This window comes from Festucalex cinctus, chromosome 3 (assembly GCF_051991245.1).
Source record: "Festucalex cinctus isolate MCC-2025b chromosome 3, RoL_Fcin_1.0, whole genome shotgun sequence".
NCBI classification, from domain to species: Eukaryota; Metazoa; Chordata; class Actinopteri; order Syngnathiformes; family Syngnathidae; genus Festucalex; species Festucalex cinctus.
Window position 1 is genome coordinate 19,989,748 of NC_135413.1, and position 27,024 is coordinate 20,016,771.

A 27,024-nucleotide genomic window follows, 5' to 3' on the forward strand; every position below is an offset into this window, starting at 1 on the left:
ATAGATGACGCTCCCCCACACTTGCAATAAAATCCCAATCTCAGTATTTGCAAACTGTTGACACAGACCAGTGTGATTTAAATTACTTTATTGCTTTTTGAATTAGAAAAAGAATGAAGTTAAACATCTGTCAGGTCAGTGGGTGCATTATATGGTTACTACTGAATATGACTTTTAGCAGAAAAGGTAATGCGACAGATTTCTGTTAAAAAACAACAACAGAAGTAAGAACAAAAGAGAAAAAATGCAGCAATGCTTTATATTAATGTGTCAGCTCAATATGCATTAGGCTTGTACTGTTTCATCATGTATTGGTGCAAATGCATGCAGTATATTATTGTTGAAATGTTCAGTGTACTATAAAATATACGACAACTTACTTTGAAATAGAAATCTACTTTTTTTTGTAGAAAAGATAGCAGCTGTCATTTAGAAATATAACTTTATCTCCCCTTGTCAATGACGTTCATTTGTCACCCGCTCAACACTAAGGAGGTCATTCAAAAGATATTACATCTATAATGTCATAACGTCTTAATCCACTTTGAATTTGATTTAAAAAAAAAAAAATGCCAGCACATAACTTAGTAGAAAAAATTTCCAGAAACCAGCTGGCAGGCAGTGGCGCAGTCCTAAATGTTCCCTCCCTTCTTTTGGCAGCAAATAAGACACAACTAGCGACTAACTCTAGCTCGATGAAGATGGCTCGTCATTGAATGGAACACTAACAAACAACTATTGAGCAAAGAATGCGTGCGAGTGGAGTTTTGTGTCATTTTTCATTCACATCAGGACCAGGTCTCATGCGGTGGAGTCGTCATCCGTCACGCTGGGGTTGGGGGAGTTGGACATCTCCTTGAAGAACTCATCTTCTTTCAACATGCTCTGTGCACATGCAGCCGACAAGAGAAGATCATATTTGAATGTCAAATATCAGTCAAATGTCAACATTCTTGATCGTTTGTACCGTCAGGTTCTGGATTCCCTCGGAGAAAGCGCCAATCTGTCTGACAGTTCCCTCGGAGTCGTCCATCTGTTTTACAGAAAGGACAAATGTCAAATGCGAACGTTTGGTTGGTTATAAAGACCAAAGTAGCTCACCTGGTCCAGCCTATCGAGGTCGTCCTCGTAGATCTGGAGCTCAAAGCCTTTCTGAAAACTTCGTCCCTTCGGCATCTCCACATCCATGGGACACACGTACTCCTCGTTCTCCTCCTGCCTTTTCTTCCGCAGACTGCCGAAGTTACCAAACGACAGTTTCCTGGGCTGGGGCGGGAACCAAAACGGGGGATGATTTTAACGCTGCCCTTCACGTTTGCACTGAACTTTGTTGACTTTGATTGCATATGGGCAATTTAAAGTGGAAGTCAAACTTAAACGTTTCTCGACAATAATATGCTATATGTGACCTCAGTAGTTTAAACATGACATTCTGATGAACTCATTCAAATGCAAAAACGTGTAAACACGTTCTTTAATACTTTGCCCTTCACTCCCAAAAACGTATTTAGACGCTTTTTTTCTGTTTTTTATGCAAGAGCAGACAGAAGGCTTTGATGCAGCTTCTGACATGAAGCGGTGGCCTAAAGCAATGGTATTTATTACGAAAAAACGGCCAGCAGGTGGCAACAGAGTATAAGAGATCTGCCAGGGCCATGTTGCAACAAGCTCTTTTTGCCAGTGTTTTCACCAGGAATGTGAATATTGATGAAACTTAGCTATATTCTAATGCTAATTGCTGCAAAACCGAAACAGATAGAAATGTACTTTTTTTTCCTGATGAAAGAAGAGACTATAATCTTTCTTTTGGTAAGTTCCCTGTTTTTATAGCAACAGAACACAATATTCTGTGGGCCCTGGAAAATCAGTAAAAATCCAGTAAAGCAGCCGGGAGCTAAAGGGGGTTGCTTCAGTGAAATTGAATGAGTTGATATTACATTTGAGGAATAGGACTTACGCAGCAAAATACATCTGTTTTCATCCATCACAGAGGGCGGCCATTTTGCCACTTGCTGTCGATTGAAGATGAGATCATAGTTGCTCAGGCAATAACCAACCAATCACAGCTCAGCTGTCTTCTGAAGCTGAGCTGTGATTGTTTTTTAGCTGAGCAACTGTGATGTCATCTTCAGTCGACAGCAAGTGTCAAAATGGCTGCCTTCTGATATTGCTAAAAAATGCTGGATTTAGCTGCTTAACTCATATTCCACTAACACAATATTTACCAGAATACCGTAAACTGGTGGAGCTAGATAGATCATATTATTTTCATGATTTTTTTTATTTTTATTTAATTGTGTTTTGGAAATGGGAGGCTCCAAATGACCTGCTAACCATAGTCCACCATGATACCCAGACTATAATGAGCCTCAAGTAGCACCAGTTGTAGAAAAAAAAGAATCCAGATGAAATTCTCAAATTGCTTGCCATACGAGTGTGTGATCCTACCTTGACCTTGGTGGTGGCAGTCAGCAGAGTGTAGTCTGGGTTTTCCAGACACTCCTGTTTGAGTTGCTGGGCCTCCGAACCAATGAGCAGGTTGAAATGTGTGGCTAAGTGGCGACGCAGCAGCGTCTTGTTGGGGGGGATGTTCAACAGCAGCGCCATCGTTTCCACGTTAAACCTTGGCTCCAGTACCTTTAAGAAACAGCAACGCTCTTAAATGAAAGTGACGTGCACACGCTCCTCATTTCCCCAGTTAGCACAAACAGCACTCGCAACAACTCACCATCAAGCCCCCGTGCACGCCGCTGCCTCTCAGGTTGGGCGCGTACTCGGCCAGATCTGCGGAACGCAGCCACTCCATCACCCTGTGGTTGGTCCACTGGGAAATCTCGGCGGGGGATATATTGTTCTGTGGACACCAAGGTTATTATACAGTAGTTTTGGAATTTTCATTTTAGTTAGTTTTTATTTCGTTTTGAGTTTTGTTTTTTAAATCTAGTTAGTTGTAATTAGTTTTTAGGGCGGTTCTGGTAGTTTTTATTAGTTTTATTTAAAAAAATGCTTAGTTTTTTTATTTTAGTTAGTTTTAATATTAGTTTTCCTTTAAAAAAGAAAAAAGTATTACTTTGCGCAATATTTAATAAACACCATGGCAAAATAAAAAAAGTGACATCACCTCTGTGTGACACACTTTCAAACATCTTTATTCTGGTTAATATCAAAATAAATATATTTAAAATCACATTTAAAATCATCCCCAAAGGCTCGTGTATTAAATTAATTACCAAAGACAAGGGTTGTTATAGTTTTGGAATTTTGATTTTATTTCGTTTTGATTTTTTTTATTTTATTGAGTTTGTTTTAATTAGTTAGTTTTTATTAGTTTTAATTATTTAATAAATGCTTAGTTTTAATTAGTTTCAGTATTAGTTTAAAAAAAATGTGTATTACTTGTGCGTAATATTTAAAAAACACCATGAGAGCAACGTCATCTGAAGATACTTTTCTATTGGCTGTTGCTAGAGGACATCACTTCAGTCAGTGACACACTTCAAATGTCCTTATTCTGGTTAATATCAAAATAAATCTACCGTACTTAACCTAAAATCATCCCCAAAGAGTCATGCATTAAATGAATTACCAAAGACTAAACCAAAGGAAATTTTTGCTATAATTATGGTTAGTTTCAGTTAATTTTCATTTTTTCAAAAGCATTTTCGTTTAGGAAATTGTTTTTTGAATTTTAGTTTTTTTTTCCCCATTAGTTTTCGTTAACTAAATTAACCTTGGTGGATACAAGGAAGAGGAAAACTAAATCATGTTGGAAATGTGGCATGAAGCAGCATTCACGTCTGTTTGTTCTGCACCTCATCAGACGGCCTGCGGCGCAAGCAGTTGGGCTCATAGTTGTTGAGTCGCAGTACTTGGATGGCTCGCTTGATACTCAGGTGGTGCAGGACGCTGCCCACTTTCATAGAAAGCAGGTCATCCTGAGGGGATAAGGACACACCAATGACCATGTTGCATGAATGTGTGTTTTTTTTTGTTTTTTTGTTTTAAATGAGGGAAAAAAACAAAAACAGTACTGCAGTACTGGAAAGGAAACTAACAAACAATAACTTACATTACATTTTTTTTCAGCAACCAACACAGATTTGCCAAGTGAGATAATTGCCATGTCTTCTTCTTTTTCCCCCAACCGCCAACATGACATCATGCTTTACATTTTGATGACACATTTAGCCATGCGAGGCTTGCCATATTTGGCAACCCTTCATCCCGCTACATGTTGACGCTAGGGATGTAACGATAACGGCCATATCGACATATGGCAATATTAAAACTGCCACAATATGTCATCTTCGTCGTCATGTCACAATATTAAAAGCAGCACATCTATTAAAAAAAAAGTCAGGTTGATTTCCATTCGAGCAGTTCTAGCATCCTCTGGTGGCTAGTTTTGTTGTTGTTTTTTTAAAGTGCAATTTAATTTTCACAAGGCATGTTTTGGCCCTTCTATTGTTTAAAATCCATGCTAATGGTTAGATGAAAGGCAAAATGCTTGTGAAGCAAGTCAATATGTGGAGGAACTCAATGTGTGCGTGCATTAACAAGTAAGTGCCTCAATATTAAGTGTTATTAGAGATTGTAGGTTGTTTATATGCATTGCTGTTATGTACAAAAGCACAATATTTTATTTATTTTTTTAGTATGAGCTATATTTTTTACAATATTGTGACCTTTTTTTGTATCACCAACCTCCAAACAATATCACGATAAATATCGTATCGTGACCTTCATATCGTGATATCGTATCGTGATGTTTGGATCTCGTTACATCCCTAATCAACGCCTTCTTAAAGTAATCGCGTACGCCATTTTTTTTCCAGATTTTTCAGGAAACACATAAAAATAGCCATTTGCATCATAAGATGATTTATGCAAAAAAAAAAAAATGTATTTTTTCTTGCAAAAAAAATGACTCGGGCAATTCTTTTAAAAGCGTGATGATATGCAGGCTCATTTAACCTGTGTTCAGCCGGGTTCTCTTCCTGAAGTCTAACGAAACCTGGCATTCTTGAACGAAAAAAAAAAAATCCTATTGTTGAAAAACGGTTCGCGGACGCCAGAAAGGAGGGGAGGCTACATTCACATCTAAACAGAAAAAGTGCTCCCCTCTGCCTAACTATTATACGTGATGATGCAAAAATACATTTTATTTTTTACAGAAAACTTCAACTGGCACTGAAAACACTGTGAGGCAAGCATGTTTTGCTTCTTATTCAAAGAAATCGAAGGAGGGAGTAAAATTGTTTCCTCAAATTTTGCTTCACAGACCTTGACTAAGATTGACCTTGTGAATTATTTCTATTATTATTCATTTCTAATAGACAAGGTGGTGACTTTATCAGCAAGAAGACAAATCGGGACGCCCACTGTCAAAAAGGCTCACCACCGTCATGTAGTGCAGCATGCGACCATCTACCCGTCCCTCATCAAACTGGGTCTTGTACTGCGGCAGCCCGATGTCGTCCAGCCACCCTGAGAGGACGAGCACAACAAGTGCGTGAAATTGGGATTTTCCGAGCACCGGCCAGTCAACAGCTGGTACTCACTGGTCACCCAGTTGTAGTCCAGCTTTCCTTTGTTGTCCTCTTCCTCGGAGCCAAGAGCCTGCAGAGCCAGCTGCAGCTTCTTCCGGTGCAGTGGCTGTTTGATGCCCAACTCCTGAACAACAGCAGTGTGACAAGCATTTTTAGGTTGTCATCATTCAACCTTAAGAATGAAGACTTCTACTGCTGTTGTGAATGAAGTTCAATTATTTATTTAAAGTATGTATTTTGTTGGTTACCAGTAGAGCTGCTCAATTAATTGAAATTTAATTACAATTTCAATTATTACACAATTACAAAATCAGCATAATCATAAAAAAAAAGATTATTTATTTTTGAGTTGTTTACATTTATACATTTTCACCTTTTTTAAATATTAAAATAACTAATTTAATCAATTTTGTTTACATACATTTTTTTTGTTTTGTACCAAAAAACAAATGATCGTCCTGCTGCGCAGTGCACATGCTGCACTCCAACTTCATGTTTTTGCCAACATAAAAAAAATTAATACATATATATATCTAAAATATGTATTATAAATTCTGTTTGGTCCAAAAGGAACCTACATAATTAGTGTTTCTATGTTTTTATTTTCTTGTTTTGTATCAAAAAAATAAATGATCATCCTACTGTTCCAAAGAATTTTGTCTGAATTTATTTTTATTTTTTTATGTTTTAAACATTTTCTTGTTTTATACCAAAAAAAATTAATTATAATCTTACTGCACAGTGCACAAGCTGCACTCCAACTTCAAGTTTTTACCAACATACAAAAATAAATAAAAATTAAAAATTATATATATATATATATATATATATATATATATATATATATATATTTTTTTTTAATTGGTCCTAATATATATATATTTTTTAAACATTTTCTTGATCGTCCTATTGCACAGTGCACAAGCTAGCTGCACTCCAACTTCAAGTTTTTTTCCAACATAAATAAATAAATAAATACATAAATAAATAAATTAATAAATAAATAAACATGATCATAAATTCTGTTTGGGCCAAAAGGAACTTAAATAATTATAGTGTTTCTATTTGTTTTTAAATTAGTCTTGATATTTTTAAATGCTTAAAAATGTTCTTGTTTTGTACCAAATAATAAGTAATGATTTCAATTATTACCAAAATAATTGTGATTATTTTTTTCTATAATCGAGCAGCCCTAGCTACTGGTAAATATTTTACCCAGATAAATAATTTTCAACTCCTTAACAGTTAACTGTCTCTCTTCATTTTAAATGTGTTAAAAGGCAACCTGTGTTCTATCCATCTCACCCTCTCCAGGTCCTGTTGGGAGGCCTGAAGCAACGTCTGTCCAGACGAGACCCACGCACGTGCCATGTTCACGTAAAGACCAAGACCTTGCTCTTGCAGCCACTCACACACCTGCTCCTTGGACCAGCGTGCAAACGGAGCATCCACGTCACTGAGAAACCCAAAACGTAGCTTGTTAGTAGGGGTGTGAATTGCCTAGTACCTGACGATTCGATTCGTATCACGATTCACAGGTCACGATTCGATTCGATACCGATTAATCCCGATACGAATTTATAAGTCGATTGTTGCGATTTTTTTCCATTCAAATTTAGAAAATACTAATCAGTAAGCTTGTAGAGTGTAAGATTTATATGAAAATGTATTATTTATTTATCTGAAATTTCAGTCTTATAGAGGTTGTAATCTGTTTCATGTTTGAACAGCATTAAAATAAAATATTAAGGCTTAATGTTCCGTTCGTATAACATTCTTCCATGCTCAAGGTGTGAATCCTAACCCGAAGTCAGACGTTTTGTTGAATATTTTTCCATTAAAAATGGAAGTTTAAAAATCGATTCACACACACACACACAAAAAAAAAGGCAATGATGATAAGACGTTGAATCGGTAAGACTACCGAATGAACAATTAAAAAAACAAAAAACAAAAAAAAAAAACGATTTTTTTTAATTGAATCGATTCGAGAATCGCGCGATGTAGTATCGTGATATATCGCCGAATCGATTTTTTTTTAACACCCCTACTCGTTAGGGTGAAATTTCATAGTCAACCAAAAGGATTTTTCCAGAGGCTTGGAAATGAGTGTGAAAATGAATCCAAGGCTTACTTGTTGACTCGCTGGAAATCACGAGACCAGCCCAGTCTGGGTCCAGCTGTGGCTCGCACTCCACCCCTCTTAAAATCTCCAACTGGCGGGTCGTCATCCAGGTTAAATGTTGTGGACTGGCTTCTCTTAAGCCTTAAACACGGCGATGATTTGCATTTTAAACATAAGCCAGTCTGAATCTTGGACATGACAAGTTCCATGACTATCCATGTCATGTCATAATAACAACAACGCACTCACTTGCCAAATAGTTTCTTAATTCCTTTCGACTTCTTCTTGCCCTCTGTCATGGTGGACAGCGTGTGAGTGCTGTCGCTGTTAGCCGAACTCTGAGGCAGCCCGGCCAAATCGAGGTGATCTGTGCCTTGGCGTTCCGTCTCGGCTATGCAGACAAACGGACACACAACAATAATCGGCATGATGCAAAACTTCTGGGACAGAAAGCAGCCAGACGGGCGTGTGATGACGCGGTGGGCTTTCCATGCAGAATGGTGCATGCGGACTAAAACATCCAAGAAAGAAATCATGTTTTTCTTCAACTAACTGAAGCAGAGCTTAAAAGGTTTGGTTGCAAATGGAGAAATGTGGGAGGATCTTTCGGATGCATGATCATTTCGGTTGGATACACATTTGTGTTGGGGGGTGGAGAAATGCATGCAGGCACGCAGGCAAATCATAAACAACATAACTGTTATGTTTCACAGACAAACTTAGTTAGGACACTGCAGCTGCTAAAACATGAGCGAGTTGAGGAAAGGTGAAGTTGTAGAACAGAGACATTGAGTAGCTTCTTCACTCCTTCCTGTATTGACCGATGGGCTATACTGTACCTAGCATAGGCGCGCTTGCACTGCGGCTGCGGTCTTCATGTGTTACACAACAGAAAGAAAAACAAGACAAAAATAATTCATGATTGAAAAACCAAAAATTTAGAGGAATTAACACTAAAATAGGAGTACAGTATTCCCTTGTTTCTCGCGAGTGTTATGTTACAAAAACTACCTGAGATAATGGAAATCCACGTTAATTTAAAAAATAAATAAATGAATAAATAATTATATATATTTTTTCATTTATTATAGGTTTTGTCATTTTGGTATGATTTTTACTTATCATTAAATTATTTTTCATTCATCGTATATGTTTTTTTCTCATTTTCATTCATTTTTTTCCCATTAAAAGTCCGTTTTTTTATTACAGTATACAGCAGAGTATTTATATATTTTTTCATTTATTATGTTTTTTTTTGTTTGTTTTGGTAGGACTTTTAGTTTAATATGAATGCTTCATTTATGTTTGTTAAAAACATTTGTTTTTTGTTCATTTACATTCATTTTTTTTTCGATTAAAAGTATATATTTTTTTTAAATTTACTTGTTAAACAGCAAAGTATATATTTTCTATCTCTGGAATGCAATGTCGTGGAGCGACGGGACAGACACCGTTGGAAAGGTCTCATCGAGATGAACCCATGGATGCCCGTATGTCCCCGGTCGGACGTAGGACTCGAGAGATACGGCCGCCCCCCCCCAAAAAAAAAATCACGCTGTAGAAAATCTGTGAAACAGCGAGGCAGCAAAAGATGAACCCGCGATAAACGAGGGAACACTTGTACATGTACAACAAACAAAGGGCATCGAACACCACACTCATAGACTTGCAGTTTAACAGTAAATGAAGGCCTGTGTGGTTGATCCCATGGGTGTGTCCTGGTGCTATAAAAAAGGACCACCGTGGAAGTGAAATCTACAGTTGCTACCTTGCTTGCACTCACCGAGATTCTGCGGGCTTCCACCCTTTCTGCCCCCGCGCAGCTTGAAGAGGCCCTTGCCAAAAGATGAGCGGGCCTTTTTGGAGCCAAAGCTGTCGTCCTCTGTGGTGGTGAGCGAAGTTGCTGCGGAACTCAATGGTGGCTTCTCACTTGTTTGAATAATGTCTTGTGGGTTCTAGGACAACACACAGAACACTGGTTATATCATGTACACACAAAGTGATCTGCAACAGAAGAATATACTGATATTATGCTAAAAACAGATGGCTTATGAAAGGGGGGTCTTGGTTTAGGAAAGAATTCCGTGGCACTGTAGCCTCAATGAGTACAGAAGCCGTGTACTAACAAAGTAGTAAAGGCAACTTTACGGTAAATACTTAGGCTGGGTTTAAAAAAAAAAACAATTGAATAATCGATATCGAATCAATTTTAATTTTTGAGCCTGATATCTACTCATAAAACCATGATTCGATTATTTTAATCTCTTTTTCACGTAAATTCATAAGAAAATATAATTTTAAAGGCCAAAGTTTTGTTGAAATTTACTGCTCATATGAATTATGTTGAATGATTGAATTAATTATTTTCTTGCATTTATGAAAGACCTGACTTATTGCACTTTAAGACAATTCAGACTTTTTTAATTTATATCTATATATTTTAATATCTCTCACCCTGTAAATTCATAAGAAAATTGAATTTTAAAGGCTGATTTTTTTTTATCTTGCTGATTTTCTTGAAATGTACTTTTTACATGTATTTAAAAAGTATTACATTGCACTTTAAAATAATTCAGAATTATTTTAATTTATATTTACTTTAATTGAATTAGAATTATGAAAATATGTTCATCTCATCCTTGCTGATGTTTGTTTAACACTTAAGTGATCATAACACGAGTTACTTTCTATTATCAGTTACTTTCATTAATAAACAATCATTTAACCAGTTACTGCCTCCGCAAAATTTTATTTGTAATTTAATGTTTGTGGATCATGTTAACATTTAAGAAGAACTGATGTTCCATAATTAATCAATATCGGATTGAATTGAAGTGAATCGAATCAGAAAAAAAATCAAAATCGAATCAAACTGAACTCTTGTGAATCAAAATCAGATTGATTGAGGAAATTAGAATCGATATCGAGACCTAGTAAATACTGGTATGAAAAATAGTTTTAGGCCGTAAATATAAAATATTCAAATGAATAATACCAAGTGTGGCAGGAAGTGACCATGCCTAATTGCAAGCTTTTCGGAATGTCGAAATGTCGGGAATGAAATCTGTTCTTCTTTTCTGTATTCTTACCTTCTCATTTTTGCTACTTTCTGCAAGTTCATGGCTGGCAGGCTGGCTTGTATCTTGGCTGCTGTAATGGTGATCAGATCACAGGTGGCATTAAATAAAGCCGGGTTTGAGTTGAGCTTTGCAAACATTTTAAGGTAGACAGACGCATGCACGCACGTGAGAAAATGAAGTTTTCAAAACTATAAATTAAAGACACAAAACCAGGAAAACCAGGTGCCCTTCATTGGGGCTTAGCACTATTCGGCTCCTGCATAACTCAAACCCTACACAAAATTTCAATTTTGTGTGGGAAGTCGGACGATATATCTAATTTTTTAAATGCTTTACCTATGTGCATCTGTAGCTGCCGACTCTGTGACTTGGTCAGAGAATGAACCATCCTCACACAGACCATTGAGGATCTCCAGCTGTGCAGAACATGGAGACAAAAGAAACAGGTGACACACTTACGAAAACATATAAATAAACATAACATAACCATAAGTAGTGCGCAGTATTATGCCAACTTCCTTTAATGGCCTCCAGCATAAATTGCACACAGAATGAATTTAACTGAATAGTTTCTTCTTTTATATGATGTCGACATGTCAATGTACACGTGTGAAATGTGTCACAGTGTCTTAATGACCTTAAATATAAATCGAGAAACCGCCACATACATCTGATTATTATTATATAATAAACACACACACAGAATTATTTATCACATTGTGCAAACAAACCTCATCTGTGGTCTTCCTTTGCTCTTCACTATCTGTGAGCTCGTTTGTGTCTAGAGACAAATGGTTGGACGACAAGCATGAAGCAGAAACATCAGCATGAGACGCATTAGGATCTGTAAAACAATGAAAACGAGTACCGTACACTGAAAAGACCAGTTACGTTACAGAATAACGTACTTTTAACACGGTTACTTTATTGTTTCAGTCATTGTAAGACATTATTAATTAAATGACATCCAACCTTTTTTCCCTTGCACTGACATCACCATGTCCTGAACTTTCTTGTACCTCATCAATGACTGCTTTAGTTCCTCAATTTTATGGTCCTGCAAACAACAGAGTTTGCTAAAGGGCAATTTGGTATATACTTAAAAGGGAAATGATAGCAAATGGCAGCAACTATACCTTCTGTTCATTGGCCACCGTCAACGATTCAACTGCTTTCTTCATTCGCTGTACTTCCACATCTAATGAATAGCAATAGTTTTTAGATATGTGTCAATAGATTCTGAATAAGCAATCAGCTGGAACACAGAAGGTGCAGTAATAAGCCTTTAAAATCTACAAAAAAACAAACAAACAAAACAACAACAACAAAAACTAATTTCTGATTTTGTGTTATTATTTTTTCAGTTGTTTTTTTTTTGGTTTTTGTTTCTTTCATTGCCGAAAATGCTGGCTCTTTCCAGAAAACTGGCCTCAGTGGAAAATTGAATTGAATGTCAGGGGAATTTGCGCAAGCAACACTATGGCGTCAGAAGTATCTTATCTGGACTAGAGAGAAAAACAACTGTGCAAATGCAGTCCTCATTACTGAAAGCAGTTCGTCGCTGCTATTTCCATTTTTTTTTTTCATTGTTTACGTTTTAACAATTTTTTGGGGGGATGGATGAATTCAATTCCATCCCAAAAACAAAAATTTCCCTGCAGAATTCAACATTTCCCACAATGCCACATGTCACGCTTCTGACTGAGTTTAAGAAATTAGATTTTTGTTTTTTGAATATAATTATAATATAATATGAATATGAAACTGAATGAAATTTCACTTCTTATCAAACTAAATGGTAAATATATAATCTGCAAGAATTGAACTTAAATATTTGTAACTTTTTTTTTTTTTTTTTTTTGGAAGCACTTGCATATCTGTATACTGCAGACAAATAATTGACATTTCAGAAAGTTATCATGCCCAAGCAAGGCTATTTTAGTGAAATAAAACTAACAAAAAACTAAAATTCAAAAAACTATTTCATTAATGAAATAAAATAAATCCGAAAACGTTTTTTAAAAAATGAAAACTAACTGAAACTACATTTAAGGTTTACAAAACTAACTAAAACTATAATTACAGTGAGAATGTCCTTCGTTTTAGTCTTTGGGAATTAATTTAATGCATGAGCCTCTGGGGATGATTTTAAATGTGATTTTAAGTAGATTTATTTTGAGATTAACTGGATAAAGTAAGTTTGAAAGTGTGTCACATTGAAGTGACGTCATCTAGCAACAGCCAATAGAAAATATTTTTTATTTTTTTTTAATATTGCACTCAAGTAATCTAGGTACATAAAAAAACTCAAAGCAAACTAATAAAAACTAACAGAACCACCCTGAAAACTAATTAAAATGAACTAAATTTAAAAAACAAAACTCAAAATGAAATCAAAACTTACTAAAATGAAAAAATTCCAAAACTACAGTAACCCTGTGCCCAAGACATTAATGTATCAGTTAAAAACAAAAGTCAATCAACTGATCGGTTCCAATGATCGTTCACTTCATGCGATTAAATGGGATGTTTTCGGTGGCAGATGAGTTACGGTGTTCTATGAATACACAAAGCAAAAGTGACAGGAAAGGCACAAATATGGACGCACTCAAACAATGTCACAACAGCAACATGGGTTAGCAGGACACACACTGGTCACTGGTGTGAGCAAGAAGTGTTTAAAGAAGTCACAGGGGAGTAAGGGGGGGGGGGGGGTCTTCAGGGCTACAGGGGATGAGCGAACAGCCTGAAAGGTTACAAACACATTTCATTCCTCATTGCCGTCAAAAACACAAAGCAAACAGGCCTTGTCGCTGTGTCAGCTTATATGTTCAAAACATACTGATGGTGGTTTGGCTTCGATCCTTACAAGCTGTATAAAAACAACCTATTTGATCGGAGCTGTGATGTTCTCAGCGCTCGGATGGGCAAATACAGTAATGGACAAGCAGAGTTCACATGGCTCATGCTCGTTCATGCAGACGGAGGACGAGATGGGTGCAATAATGAACAGAAGCATAAACCCTCTTACGTTTTTCTTTCAGCCTCTTTCTAAGAGTTTCATCTGGATGAGAGAATAAAGTGGAACAAAATGGGGAAAACAAAACACAATCTGCAGTCAGTCGTGACGTCTATAAAAAAAAATAAAAATAAAGGACCCCATTGCTTTGGCGAGTCAACGACCTTGTAACCACTGCAAAGTTAACGTCACGCATGCTCACATTCAGACTAAAGCACGTTTCCCACCTCTCTCTGTAGGATCGGCACTGTTTGAGGTCGTGGCTTTCAAGCCCGTCTCATCCTGCAGCCTGCCCACCTCTCCGTCTTTGCCCTCCAGCTGCCTTCTCAGTATGACGAGCTCCTCCTGTCAAACGCAGGACACGTACGATGACATATTCTTCTCAAAGACGCTAGGATAGCCCGCCTAACTTCACACAACAACACAAAAAAAAAGTTGCACAGATATTGACGTGGCCTACAACTGGGGTGCGTCTCATCCTTCTTATTTGCAAAGTTTACATGTAAACAGAGGAGCTTGCAAATAAGAAAGAGAGTCGCCCAGGCTCTGAAGGTAATGTGTGTGGGGTGGGTGCAGTAAGGCAGCAAACTTCATAAATATAATATTAGGAGTATTAGCAAGCATGGAAAAAATAAATAAAGCAAGGGAGGGGAAGCTTTCTTCAATTGGTGCCTGGAATTTTCATTTCTAATGATAAACTGTAGATTTGGTTAAAAGAGTTAAAGCAAAACTTGCAACTGAAACTTTTGGGCATCCTTTAAAAAAAAAGAAAAAAAAAAAAAAAAAAAAAAAAAAAGAGGTGGAGCTGAAGGAAGGGAGAGGCCAAACCGATAATCATACAGCAGACACAACAGCGATCCTGTGAAAGGCCAACCTTCAGTGCCTGCAGTTTGTGCTCCTTCCTCTCTTTCTCATACTGCATCTGGCCCATTTTGATTTTCTGGCTAGAAAGCTTGGCCATTAAAGACTAGCAGTAGGGAGGGGGAAAAAAATCAAGACAGTGAGAGAAAATGCGCAAGAATGTAAAAGAGATACACTAAAGATAGTGACAGTGGGATTGGGACGAATACCTCAATCAGCTGTTGAGCTAAACCCCTACATAACCCTTAGAGCAGGGTTCACCAAGTATACCAATACATTTTAGACGATTCTATTTGTCCAACAGTGTTGGGAAGTCAAGCATGGGTTTAACGTTTGAAGAACTTCAGAGCCATGAGCTCAAGTCTAGCAAATACTTTTTGGGTCATGGACCCTTCTTGTTAAAACATCAGAGGCCTAATAAATGTTTTCAAATGTGCAAAAAGTCATCAGAGAAAAAGCTGTTGTCGCTGCAAAAGCCTGACTGATAACTCAACTCAACCAGGTAAATCCCCCCCAACCAAAAAATGACAGACCTAATGTACGGTATGTATCCTAAGATAGCATTTTACCTTAAAATCGCATGAAATTAAGAGCAATTTTCTATTCTTCTAATTTCTATTTTTGGCATTTTTGGCCACAAGAGGGCGGCTGATCACAAATGCCAACACCCTATGCACTTGTATGATCTGGCCAAATGGGCTACAAAAGAAATTGAAAGAAATTGTTCATAGATGTGCTGTAATAAAGATTTGTAATAAAAATGTGTCTGAATACACAACCCCAAAGAATATCGTGTACTTATTTACATTAGTAATTAATTACATAAAGCACAATAAAAATGAATATAAACATCTACTAGCTAGCTTCATCATACAAGCAAACAATAGTTTCTATTTGGTTCACCCCAATTCGAGAAATATAGTAACCCAAGGATTACTTGAAAAGCCTTCTATTTCAGTTCAGAACGTATAAATAACATAAAGTCAGCATATAAGTGGTGTTACGATCTGAATGGTTGTGCACATGCTTCAGTGTATGTATTTGTTTCTGGAGCATAGAAGTAGAGTAAATTCTGTTTAATGTTATTGTAATTTGAAGTGAGGGATTACAGCAGTCTTATGTGAGTTTGTTTGATGAGGTGAAAGTTTCAATTGAATAACTCACCTTTGTTGTTTTAAGTTTCTTTTCATACTGTTGCTTTTCGTTCTCCAACTCGGTCAATCTGTACCGTAGTTCATTAATCTCCAGGATTAAATCCTGAAAGAGGAAATGCGTATAAAATAATTCTCTCAAGTATGTTGATCAGAGACAGAAATGCAAATGAACATTTTCCAGATAGATGATCATTTCCATGAGAAATTAAATCTGTAATTAAGATACAACAGGCTCAAATTACAGTTAGCAAGTTCAATGGAACAACACACCCATGCCTTATATTCAATGCTATATTTAAAATATAATTTGTAACTGCAACAGTGGTTTAGAGCAGTCGGCGTTAACTTAAGCAACTCTAGTTGTGTAGATGAGAACGGCAGGGGTGAGAAGTGTGACTCAATTCCTTCAACTGTTTATTGTTAATGTATTAACAACAAAATCAAGATTCACCACACAGGTGGCAGCATGTATGAATGCCTATTTGGTGTGCGCGTGCGTGTGTGTTTAGGGGGGTTCAAGAGAGCGACAGGAAAACGCACAGACTATTCCTGTTTGCATACCTCGCTGTCCCGAAATCGTTCATCAAAGTCCAGTCGCTCTTTCTGAAAGGAATTGAGTTTTGACTTTAGGTTGGACAATTCTGATACCAGCTCCAGCTTTTGGGTTTCAAGGGCTGTTCGGCACATAAGTTCCTAAAAGGAAAAATGAAGACAGGTATGAGAAAACTCACAATGACAGTATTAGCAAGCATTGCAGACCACATGACAATTCATGAAAAAAATAAAAATAAAATACTCTAATACTAGTGAGTGAATAAAGGTGACCTGTTGTAGCATCTCCTCAGTTGCGTTGAGTTTCTCCCTGTGATCATCCAAACACAAGTCCAGGTCCCGAATCTTTTCTCCCTGAGCGTCCACCTGGTCCGTCAGCACACTGACCTGCATGCAACACGACATCAGTCTACTTTAAAAATCATTTTCAAAGAGGATGTGTGTCTTTCTTAGAGATAGACAGATTTTCTCAGGGCCGATACCGATGCCGATTATTAGTAGTCAAGGAGGCCGATAACCGATATTTGAATCAATTTTAATAAAAAGGTGGAAAAATATTGGTATTAATTTTTTTTTTTTAATACAAACGCCGATCTTAATAAAAAGGGGGAAAAATATTGTTTTTTTTTTTTTTTAATTAAAAAAACATATTTTCAAAGGGGGAAAAAAGACAAATGATGAATGAAAAGCATTCAGAAAAAAAAATCATACCAAAATGAAAAAAACAAATGAAAAATGTACTATATACTGTAATAATTTTAGTTATTTTTTTAAACATATTTTAATGGGAAAAAAATCTATGTAAATGGAACAAAAGAACATATGGATGAAAAAGCATTTATAATAAAGTAAAACTCAGACCAAAACGAAAAAATATAATAAATGAAAATATATATGTATAATTAACGGGAATTTTTTTTTAATTTAATGCGGATTTCCATTATCACGGGTAGTTTTTGGAACGTAACACTCGTGATAATCGAGGGAACACTGTAAATACCATCGCTCAGTTTTTTCCAAAATAAAAAAAAAAAATATACATGAAATCTTGAGCTTTCACATTTCTTTGTTTTAATGTCGAACAAGAACAAAATGTTAAGATTCCCAAGGTCACCAGCATCTCTTATAAAGTTAACTCAACATTTAAATAAATAGTTTCCTGAGATTAAAATGGTTTTAGCTTTGTCTTTTATCAGATTTTGAAAAAAGGCTGAATCCGATATTCATCAAAATGCCCAATATAGGCGGCAATAATCCCTTAGTCTTTGTGTCCTCTGGCCTAACCTGAAGCACCAGCGACTCCTTATCACTCTCAAGTCGGGTGAGCCTCTCTTGGTAGTGGTCACCTCCTCCCACAGTGAGGTGACCGTTAGACTACAAAAACAGAAGACAGCTGGGATTACTCAAAGAAAATAATGTAGTTGGATATATGAACATATGAGAATGTTTAACAATAATAAATATTTTGGCATCAGCTTAAAGCACTCACAGTATAATGCTTTGCCCAACACAAACAAAACCTTACATGGCTGAGATTGCTGGAGAGGGTGAGTTACAGCATGACACAAAAACTGTGGCATCGAGCTGGAAGTGGGCCATCCCTTTCCCCAAACACAATTTAGGTCCCCCAGAATCAGCAATTTTCTTGTGACAAAAGACACCAGTTCATGCATTCCAAAAGCCCCCGGAAAATTGGGCAGCCATGTTTCCACTTAAACAATTTTGTTGTCGCCTCAATGAATTAATGTCTGCTTTTCTGGATTAATCAACCTTGGCAGCATAATGTGCAAGACTTTAAAGCAACCAAAACAAACATCCAAAGTTAAATAGATTCCAACACAGTATCGTATGTTGTGTGTTTGTTAACAAGTGGTACAATAAAACACGTGTATAATTAAAAAGCAGTTAAAATGCACATGCCATTTTACATAAATTAATTTCTTATGAGACAGATTTGAAGTGAGGCTACGCTACTATCAAGAAAATTCTCTTCACTCACCAGGCGACCCTGAAGCCACTCGACAAGACTTTCAGCTGTGGAGTCAGGAATCTGGCAGCGAAGACTGTTGCGTCCATCATTATCCAGCAGCTCCAGAATGCCTCGAAGGTCTTCCAAAAGATGAAGAGCCCGTAAATTGCCCATGAAAGGAGAGCTGGGTGACTGACAGTCAAATAACCCATTAGAGTAGTCCAGAGCCTTGGATCCTAACGGAAAGACGAGTAACAGAGAAACATATAAGGAAGTGCTGGAATAGAGTGAATAAAATAACAAAAATAAGTGAGGCTCAGTTAGGCAGATAAAGATTAGTAAGATAAAGTCTATTTTGACATACTAGCAAGAACACCTGTTATGTTTTAATGAGGTTGTAAATTGTAAGCATATTGCACTGAATCAAACATCTACTGTATACATTTAAAATATATATATATATATATATATATATATATATATATATATATGTACACAGTTACACACATATATATATTTATTTATTTATTTTATTTACTCTTCAAAGCATCAATAATACTGTAGGCGCCAATGATTGGCTTCTCTGTGACATCACAGAAACAAAACAGTAATGACATCATTGTCTCCAGTGGTACATTGCTGAACAACAAAGGATGTACTTACTGAAAGCCACATAACATAAATGCGGACACAACAAGAGTGCAATTTAAGATTGGGGTTAGCGTATCATTTGCGCTTTCTTAGTAATTTCTCTGGAAATAAAGTGGACCTCACAGAGGCTTGTATTCACACATTGCCCTTCTGACTATAGTGATTATGTGCAGACACAAACCTGCTATAATGCCATCCATCTGCTCAAGAGCAGCTGCCAACATGTCGCTGGCATCCGCCATCATCTTCAGACGTTACAAAAAACTGGAAAAAGACAATAACAAACAAATAAAACAATGGTAAGCAATACATTATAGTGTTCTTATTTACAGCACTGTCAGTGATGTGTCCTGAATGAATTATGCCTATGAAAAAGATCTTGATTGTAACCTGATAAAAATAATTGGGCATAAAATTAACTGACATGAAAAAAAATCTGGTGAATGTAGCCCTTGAAAATTTCAATGAGACATTTCGCCTAGAATTTTCCACCCATACGACAGTGAATACTTTGTTTGTAAGTGACGTCAAGATGCATTTTGGGGTCCCAGTTTTGAATAAAGGCCAGAACGGCATAGTGGATCCTTTCTCCCTGGATGATCAAAAGGCATTATGATCATGCGATGACAAGTACACATGCACAGGGACTCATTGCGTGCATGCGCACACATTTAACCTTAAACTGCAGTAAAGGCAATCTTTGTTTGATTTATAGAGACTTACCGTTAATTTTCGAACCTCTAAATGTCTGACACGCACAAACCCTCTTTCTTTAAACGCTTGCCTCACATCCTGGGAGTGGCCAACACTGGACACATTTTCAAACTTGATGTCAACCACCCACAGCACTGTTATTTCAGCATTCCTGTGGGCACATTTTCCACTTCACGTAAACTAAGCATCCGCTGAAACATACGAGAAATTGAGGGAGCTGAGAGAAGCGACGACCCTGCAAAACAGTACAGTCTGTATGATAAAGTGATGGTGTTATGATACAATTCTCCATGTGTCCTAGGACTTTTGTTAGCAACTATAGTCTACAACATTTAACCTTCCACACCTCCACCCGTTTTATTCTGTTGTGTCAAACTAAATGTGCATACAGTGCTGTGAAAAAGCACTGCAGTACCATCATTTTCATCCAACAGTTTGGTTTTTCAACTGATTCTGTTGAACCAAAATTAAAAAACAATGTCTAATTTTACTTTTTACATTTTCAGTATTTTATGTAATTACCTTTGTCAGTGTTTCAATTAATTCAGTAGCAACTTTGACCATGTGTATAGATCTATAAAGTCTATTGTCAGGTAGACATATGAAAATGAGGAGAATAGCAGCAGTACCGTGCAACTATTAATCAACAACTACCGGTAATCGATTATTTCTGATTATTGAGCAATCATTTAGAGACCTGGTCAAACTTAAACTTGTTACAACTCCTCGGAATTTCAGATTCTCAGTAAATAAGTAGTAAATAATCTCTGATTTTTATAGCCCTCAAGAAAGTAGACTGATTAGGTTTTTTTACAATAAGATATTTGCAACAAGCGATGTCCTGATCACATTTTTTACAAGTTACCTAATTTTGAGTATCTGATGAATCGTGCCGACACAGAGTCCCGATCCATTACCTATGCAATGCAATGCCATGAAGAAGAAAAAGAAGACATCCAAATTGTGTAAATGATCTTTTTGTAAATAATAATAATAATAATAATAATAATAATAATAATAATTATTATTATTATTATTATTATTATTATTATTATTATTACAGTACCTGAATAAAAGGTATGCCAAGGTGATACATTTTAGTTGTAAATCAGCAGTGTTTCAAATCATGTAAAGAAGAAAAATATGTTCTTCTTCAATTTAGAAATGAAGAATATTAAAAAATGTATTTTTCGGCAGATACCGATCAGCTGAAAATTATGTGATTGGCCCGGCCCCAATTTTCGATCATATTGATTGGATGGGGACAACTTTATTGGCAACCATCTGCCTTTACTTTGGAAAACAATAATCAACATTTTGCCAATTTACCAATCTGATGGATCTTACGGGCCAAACCCGTAACTGAATCATACATTTGTTTATATTTGTGCATTTTTGCCCTGCCAAATTGAAATAATGTCCTGTGTTTTAATAAAGGAATGGAAATTAAAACATTAAAAAAAAAAAAAAAAATCTAATTCATTGAATAATTGACAAAATAAGCAACGAGTTATTAAAATAATTGTTGAATCCCTAGTGGTCGAGGAGAATTTTTTTTTAACATAACACGGGTACAAACTCAATCTAATAGTCTTTTAAGCATCATGACGACGTCACAAGCCAAGAGACAGGGTAGCATATTTACACATGGCTTCAAGCAAAAATGCTTCCAATACAAGACCAAACATGTTGCTCAAGTGTGATCCATGCATCTGTCACCACTAAACTAGTGTTAAGATCAGGACTGCAGTAGCCATCATGTGCAGTGCAGGGATCTCTCGGCTCAAAGAAAGCTTAATTATATGGAAGCCCAATCTGTCTTTCGATCCTGAAATACCTGCTCAGGATGTTAGTTTCCATCCAGACAAAACGCTGCAACAGAACTTGATCGCCAAGCTGTGATGGTGTCTTCACAAAATAGAATCTGGTTGTCTAACTAACCTGTTGAACGTAAATATCCCATCTGTACAACGTGTCAAAAGAGACATCGCTCAAAGTCCAAACATGCAAGCATCATTCTCCAACACAAAGTCATACTGTCTGACCCTCTGAGTAGCTCTTAGAGCAGCCATAGCTGGCACAAAGATAGTTATTGTTGCTGCTAGGCCGGGTGTTTTGACTGACGACCAGAAGGGAGGAAAAAATGCAGTGTCGCACTACATGATATGTGAAAAAACACCTGCCCTCAATCACCGATCTAGAGTGCTTCCAAACAAATCCTGAGTCTTGCCCTAAGGTGAAAAAATCCATATCATTTATAGAGACAAGCAGAAAATAAAGAACACTGGCGAGAGAGCAGACCACAACAATAGCTGTTCAAATCCATCAGCTCAGGTCCCTCAGGGCAGTGAGAAGAGACACTCAAGTCAGCTCAAATATTCCTGCTAACCGAAATATTCCTGCTAACCGAAAGACAACAATCTTCTATTCCTCAATCCTTGTGCGACCCAGTCAGACAACAACAACAACAGCCTCTTGTCTGAGAGCCTAATAGAAGCCAAGCCATGCAACGGGCTTTCATAGCTGGTGATGAGAGACTGAAAAAAAAAGGTTTTGGATAGATCGGAATTTTCTAGTCATGAATCATGTACTTTCTATGCTCTTTTTAAAATTGTGACCAAAAGAGCTAAAAAAGTTCCCTCACATAATGATGACGCTTGGGAAAAATCTGTTTCAATAAGAACGTAGCAGGTTTTTGTTCCTAACTTGTTGTGACATACTTAAAGACCATGGTAGGCTATTTTAAGTGACCTGCAGTAGGTAGTTAGTCCACTAATCTCTAAGCTGTTAGTTTGATCCCCGTCACCTTGACTTCAAGCAAGAGGTGCCCTCATTGCTCTGATCGTATTGTATTGCTGTTAATGTTATGTCATGTTTGCTTTGATGTGTTTCTGCAAAGCACTTTGTGACAACTAAGGCTGTTTGAAAGCACTATATAAATAAAGATGACTTGACTTCATGGACACACTATATTGCAACAATGAAAGGTAAATGTAGTACCTACATTTTGCATAACACATGACACTAGTACTGTAAGCGTTAGCTTGTGTTCGTAAACGGTACACAAAACAATTTCACGCCATTTCTTCACAAGACGCCAATACTGTCTTGTGAATGGGAGTAAAATGCAAGCTGGGCACTTGCAGTCTACTTGTGGCAGCTGCGAACCAGCAGTCGCCTGCTCTGGGAATAACCTGCAGCTATTTCCAACCTAAGCAAACAGGCAGATTGCATCATCACTAATTTTACACTGCAAACCAATGGATGACATGGGAGCTAGATGTAAGTGTAGAGGTGAATTTAAAAAAAACAAAACTGAGCAGAGTATCCATCTTGTGGAAATCTACTTGCAAAGGATAGGAAATGGCTCCTGCGGTGATTCTGAATACCATGTGATTAAAATCTTCTGAAATGTCTCGTCTGTACGTTTGCCAAACTTCTTAGCGACCGGCTGTTTATTTTGGAGAGTTGGGTGCATTCCTTACATTTGAACCAACTGTACTCCACTTGACGTATTGCTGTAGTTACTTGACATCATGTTTCATTGTTCCACAGTTGCAACTGTCACCACCATAAAACCTTTACTGAAAAAGCAAATATTCAAGTAGCATTTTAATTTTCAAGCAGATGTACTATTCAAACACTTGATAAGCACTGGAACATAATGTGTCGAGTAACCTCCACAGTTTGACGTCACTAGGGGTGGGAATCTTTGACTGTCTCACCATTCAATTTGATTCCGATTTTTGGGTCTGCGATGAGATTCAGAATCGATTTTCGATTCAGAATGATTTCTGATTCAAAATGATTTGCTTGGCAATGATTTCTGCTTCAACTTATAGACGTGTAAAGAATCGTCGTGATCTACTCCAGTCTGACTTGCTAATGCTAATTAACATGCTACTTGTGGCACTTTTATCACTCAAAATAACAGCTATTCGTACAAAACGCTTCAGGAATTTATTTCGAGAAGCATGTTAACATTACTCACCGGTATATGCTCTTCCTATGCTGCAAAAAAAACAAAAAACTTTTATTGGAATAACCTGATTGTGACTTTTTCCTTCTACTCTCTAATGTGGCTACAACGTAACAGTGTATCAGAACGTGCGGAACCACACTGCTCCTAATTGGCTAAATCGTGTACAACATGAACAGCGCTCCCAATAAATCATTTTTGTTTTGTTTTTAATGTGCACGTATTAAAAACTGTAGTGTGTTGCATTCATGAACTTAGGGGGCTACTACAGAGGTGGAGGGTGTTCATGGGCAGATTTTTTTTAACCCATCAATTGTAAGCCGCCATTGGTGAGGCTAGGCGAGCAATGTTTGTTTTTAAGATAGTTTATTGCAGGGTTTCCAACAGGGTTTTATTAAAAAGCGGGCTTCCAGGCTTTTCTTGCTCCCCTGCCAGGCTAAGCAGGCCCAAAGCCAGTGATAAATAGTCGTGGCCACCATGTGCACTCATTTCTCGTCGACGAACGGCTAATAGCAATCGCTGGATGTGGGATGCAATGTCTTGGTGCTAGTCATCCACACAGTCGATTTGAAAACGTTTTGCTGCTTGTCAGCAACACCCCACCGACGTTGATGAATACATTTCGTTTTCCAACCTCTGCTCAAGAGGCCAGAGCCTAGCCCAGCTGACTTCAAGCAAAAGTACCCAGTCAGTCACGGTACACAGATGGACAACTTCAATTCGAAAAATTCATGTTCACATTCACACAGCAATCTGCAGGAACTGAAACCACACAGAAAAGACATCAGTAAGGATACTACACCATCAGTGATGTTATATTGTATATACACTCAATATTACTTTACTCACAAAAAAGTGGTATGCTTTTGGGTGCAAATTCATGACAAACCTAAAACACATAAACCTTTACAAATAAGTTTGTAAAGTCACGCATGTGTCCAACTCTTCAGTGTTTCAGTACATTTTGCACTATTTACTGCTCTCTAACAAGGAACGGAACGGCAAAAATTCACAAGAGGTATTTGTTCTATGAATTGACCAATACATTTCACGCAAGTCCACTTCTGTACCTTCCTGTTACTTTTCAAGCCTCTATGTATCTCTTCTGTGACCTGTTGATGACACTGACACTGAGCTCAGTGGCCTCTTCAATCTGAGAACCTCCTGTTTGCAGCCTTGCAAATTCAGGGAAATTATTACACATTTCCTCTCAAATCTATATAACTTATTAGCGAAAAGCCCTGAATAAATGTTTCCACATGGTCATCACCTCCACTCCAGATGTGCTGTATAGTTAGATAGAATTTGAATCACTGCGGTTTGTTGACATTGTTATTGGAGTAGCTCATTCTCAGAGGATTGTATTGTGCAGGGACGCATTTGAAAAGTGATGGGTTTAAAAGGTCAGCTGCAGGGTAATAACCGGAAGAGCAGCTGATCAAATGTTACTGCTTTACCAAATCCATCTAGTGCACAAACCCTCTTTGTTTGTGGGATAAGTAAACACTAAGGACATCTCAGCAAACTGCCTGTCTTCTCAAGCAGATGATTTTATATGTGCTGAAGAAGGTGGCTGGGAAGAAAAAAAAACAAAAAAACAAGACCGAGGTGACAGTAAAACCACACTACAAAGAAATACTCACAGACGTTGTCGTTTGAGATCTCCATTATATAAGATATTACTTGTAAGGTTATACACGGACAGTTAACGTTTAAGTACGACACAAACTGTAGAAATGTTAGCATCAATCAATTCATCCACGCCTTCATGAAATGTAAATTGGAACCAATCAACTCTTTCTGTTGGGTTGAGACGCCAGCCATGGCACCGTTATTACAATCTCAACTTCGTAAAAAACAGACATTCCAGTGGTGCAACAATGTGGAAACGTGGACAAGCAACTCCGCTGTGCGAGCAACGACAACTAATTGTTTCCACGAACGAAATGCGCAGCTTTTTTTCAGCACTAAAGTTTAGTTGGATATTTTAAATCACTGCCGAGACGGCAAAGTCACTCACCCAGCCACGGGGCAAAGTATTTCACCGTTAACGTTGGCCCAAAACTCCACTAAATCCCCAAGGTGTCGACTGGCTTGTTGGGAAACTTCTCCGTGTCCACCAGTGTAGCCGTGGGTCCACATCGCTACGCCATGATGTTCCCGTCACAAGACGGCTGGAAACGCGGTGACGTCACAGACGGAGAATCCCACCCTGCTGCCGCCTGGAGTCCTGCGACGTTCACGTACAACAGCCAAAGTAGGAAAGATCGAATACTTATTCGATTACATATGACATTTTCAAGAAAATCAGGTAATAAACCCCTATACAACTTGATTCGTCCAGCACAACCATCAACGGTACATTTTATTATGAGCTAGTTTGTTTTTCACATCTTAGATTTTCGATGTAACCATTGGTTGTACTGTTGTACAGTAACAAGAAGTTGAATCCGTGACTACAAATGTTGTTGTGATAAACAGTCGTTTCCAGCAACTACCTGAGGCTCACAGAGGTATTGATCTGAGAATCTTTATTATTATAATGCAATATTAATTAAATACAATGAAAATAAATACGTACAATAAAATAAACATATGGAACATAAAATAAAGAATAACACCGTATAAAATGATGTGTATTGTGTTCATCATACTCAATTTATATCATGATATAAGTTAGTGGGGGGTAGGACTAAGTTCTTGTACTTCTTCCTACTCCCTTTGAACATGTACATTTTGACTTTGCTAATGTGTTTTGTAGCCTGAAACAGGTTAAATTGTAAAAGCATTCCAACCCTTGGAGATCTGTGGAGCACAGTTTTATGTTTAATAGATAGGAAGTTGACCAAATGTAGCTGCCCTTGCCTGGGATGCAGACTTCATGGGCCCAAAATGTACAATTCTCACATCTGATATTGGCCGTCAGTTATCAAAATGCACAGCAGAAAATAATTGAGAAGCACCGCTCTAACGGGACATACATAACACAAGCGACCTCTAGCGATCTTAGCATGCCAATGTTAGTAAAATTGACCATTTGCGACTGCATGCCCGTACCCCGTTTGCGAGGCGAGCGGATGTTGATTCCACATCAGCATTCTTTCAAAGTCGCAAACGTTCGACAGACATCCGCCTGTACTTTTCTTGTCGCAAGGAAGTTGTGAACATGGATAAAAGTCAGGGGGAAAAATGGGTGTGTGCGGGTAATCAATAAGTATGAATTCCGAAATGACACATTGCAGTAAAGAGCTGCCAGCAGGACGATTCTGTGTACCCAAGTTTAGTCCTCTACCAGACAACACAAATTAGTGTAAAGTTTGGCCTCAAAACGCACATTAACACAAATAACCTTCAATTAATTTGATAATTGA

At 37.3% G+C, this 27,024-nt stretch overlaps 1 protein-coding gene across 12 annotated transcripts; it reads right to left on the reverse strand.

The window, feature by feature from the left end:
- Positions 1–71: 71 nt before the first annotated feature.
- ppfibp1b (PPFIA binding protein 1b) lies at positions 72–25,845 on the reverse strand. Of its 12 annotated transcripts, XM_077516502.1 has the most exons (29): positions 21,512–22,295; positions 19,684–19,865; positions 19,142–19,224; positions 18,340–18,545; positions 17,625–17,714; positions 16,614–16,727; positions 16,350–16,481; positions 15,799–15,891; positions 14,648–14,740; positions 14,001–14,118; positions 13,786–13,818; positions 11,891–11,952; positions 11,727–11,811; positions 11,486–11,598; positions 11,091–11,170; positions 10,764–10,824; positions 9,458–9,629; positions 8,514–8,546; positions 7,924–8,065; positions 7,684–7,815; positions 6,855–7,005; positions 5,562–5,673; positions 5,399–5,487; positions 3,813–3,935; positions 2,729–2,854; positions 2,449–2,637; positions 1,102–1,266; positions 968–1,033; positions 72–885 (listed from the first exon to the last, which is right to left on the reverse strand). In XM_077516502.1, the coding sequence occupies exons 3-29, from the start codon at positions 19,203–19,205 to the stop codon at positions 802–804; spliced, it is 2,928 nt and encodes a 975-aa protein (XP_077372628.1). In that variant the 5' UTR covers positions 19,206–19,224; positions 19,684–19,865; positions 21,512–22,295; the 3' UTR covers positions 72–801. The 12 variants fall into 12 exon arrangements, with proteins under 12 accessions (XP_077372628.1, XP_077372626.1, XP_077372635.1 ...); XM_077516500.1 differs by lacking the exons at positions 19,684–19,865; positions 21,512–22,295 and adding an exon at positions 25,674–25,845; XM_077516509.1 differs by lacking the exons at positions 19,684–19,865; positions 21,512–22,295 and adding an exon at positions 25,674–25,844 and having other exon boundaries at positions 11,486–11,535.
- Between the last annotated feature and the right edge of the window lie 1,179 nt (positions 25,846–27,024).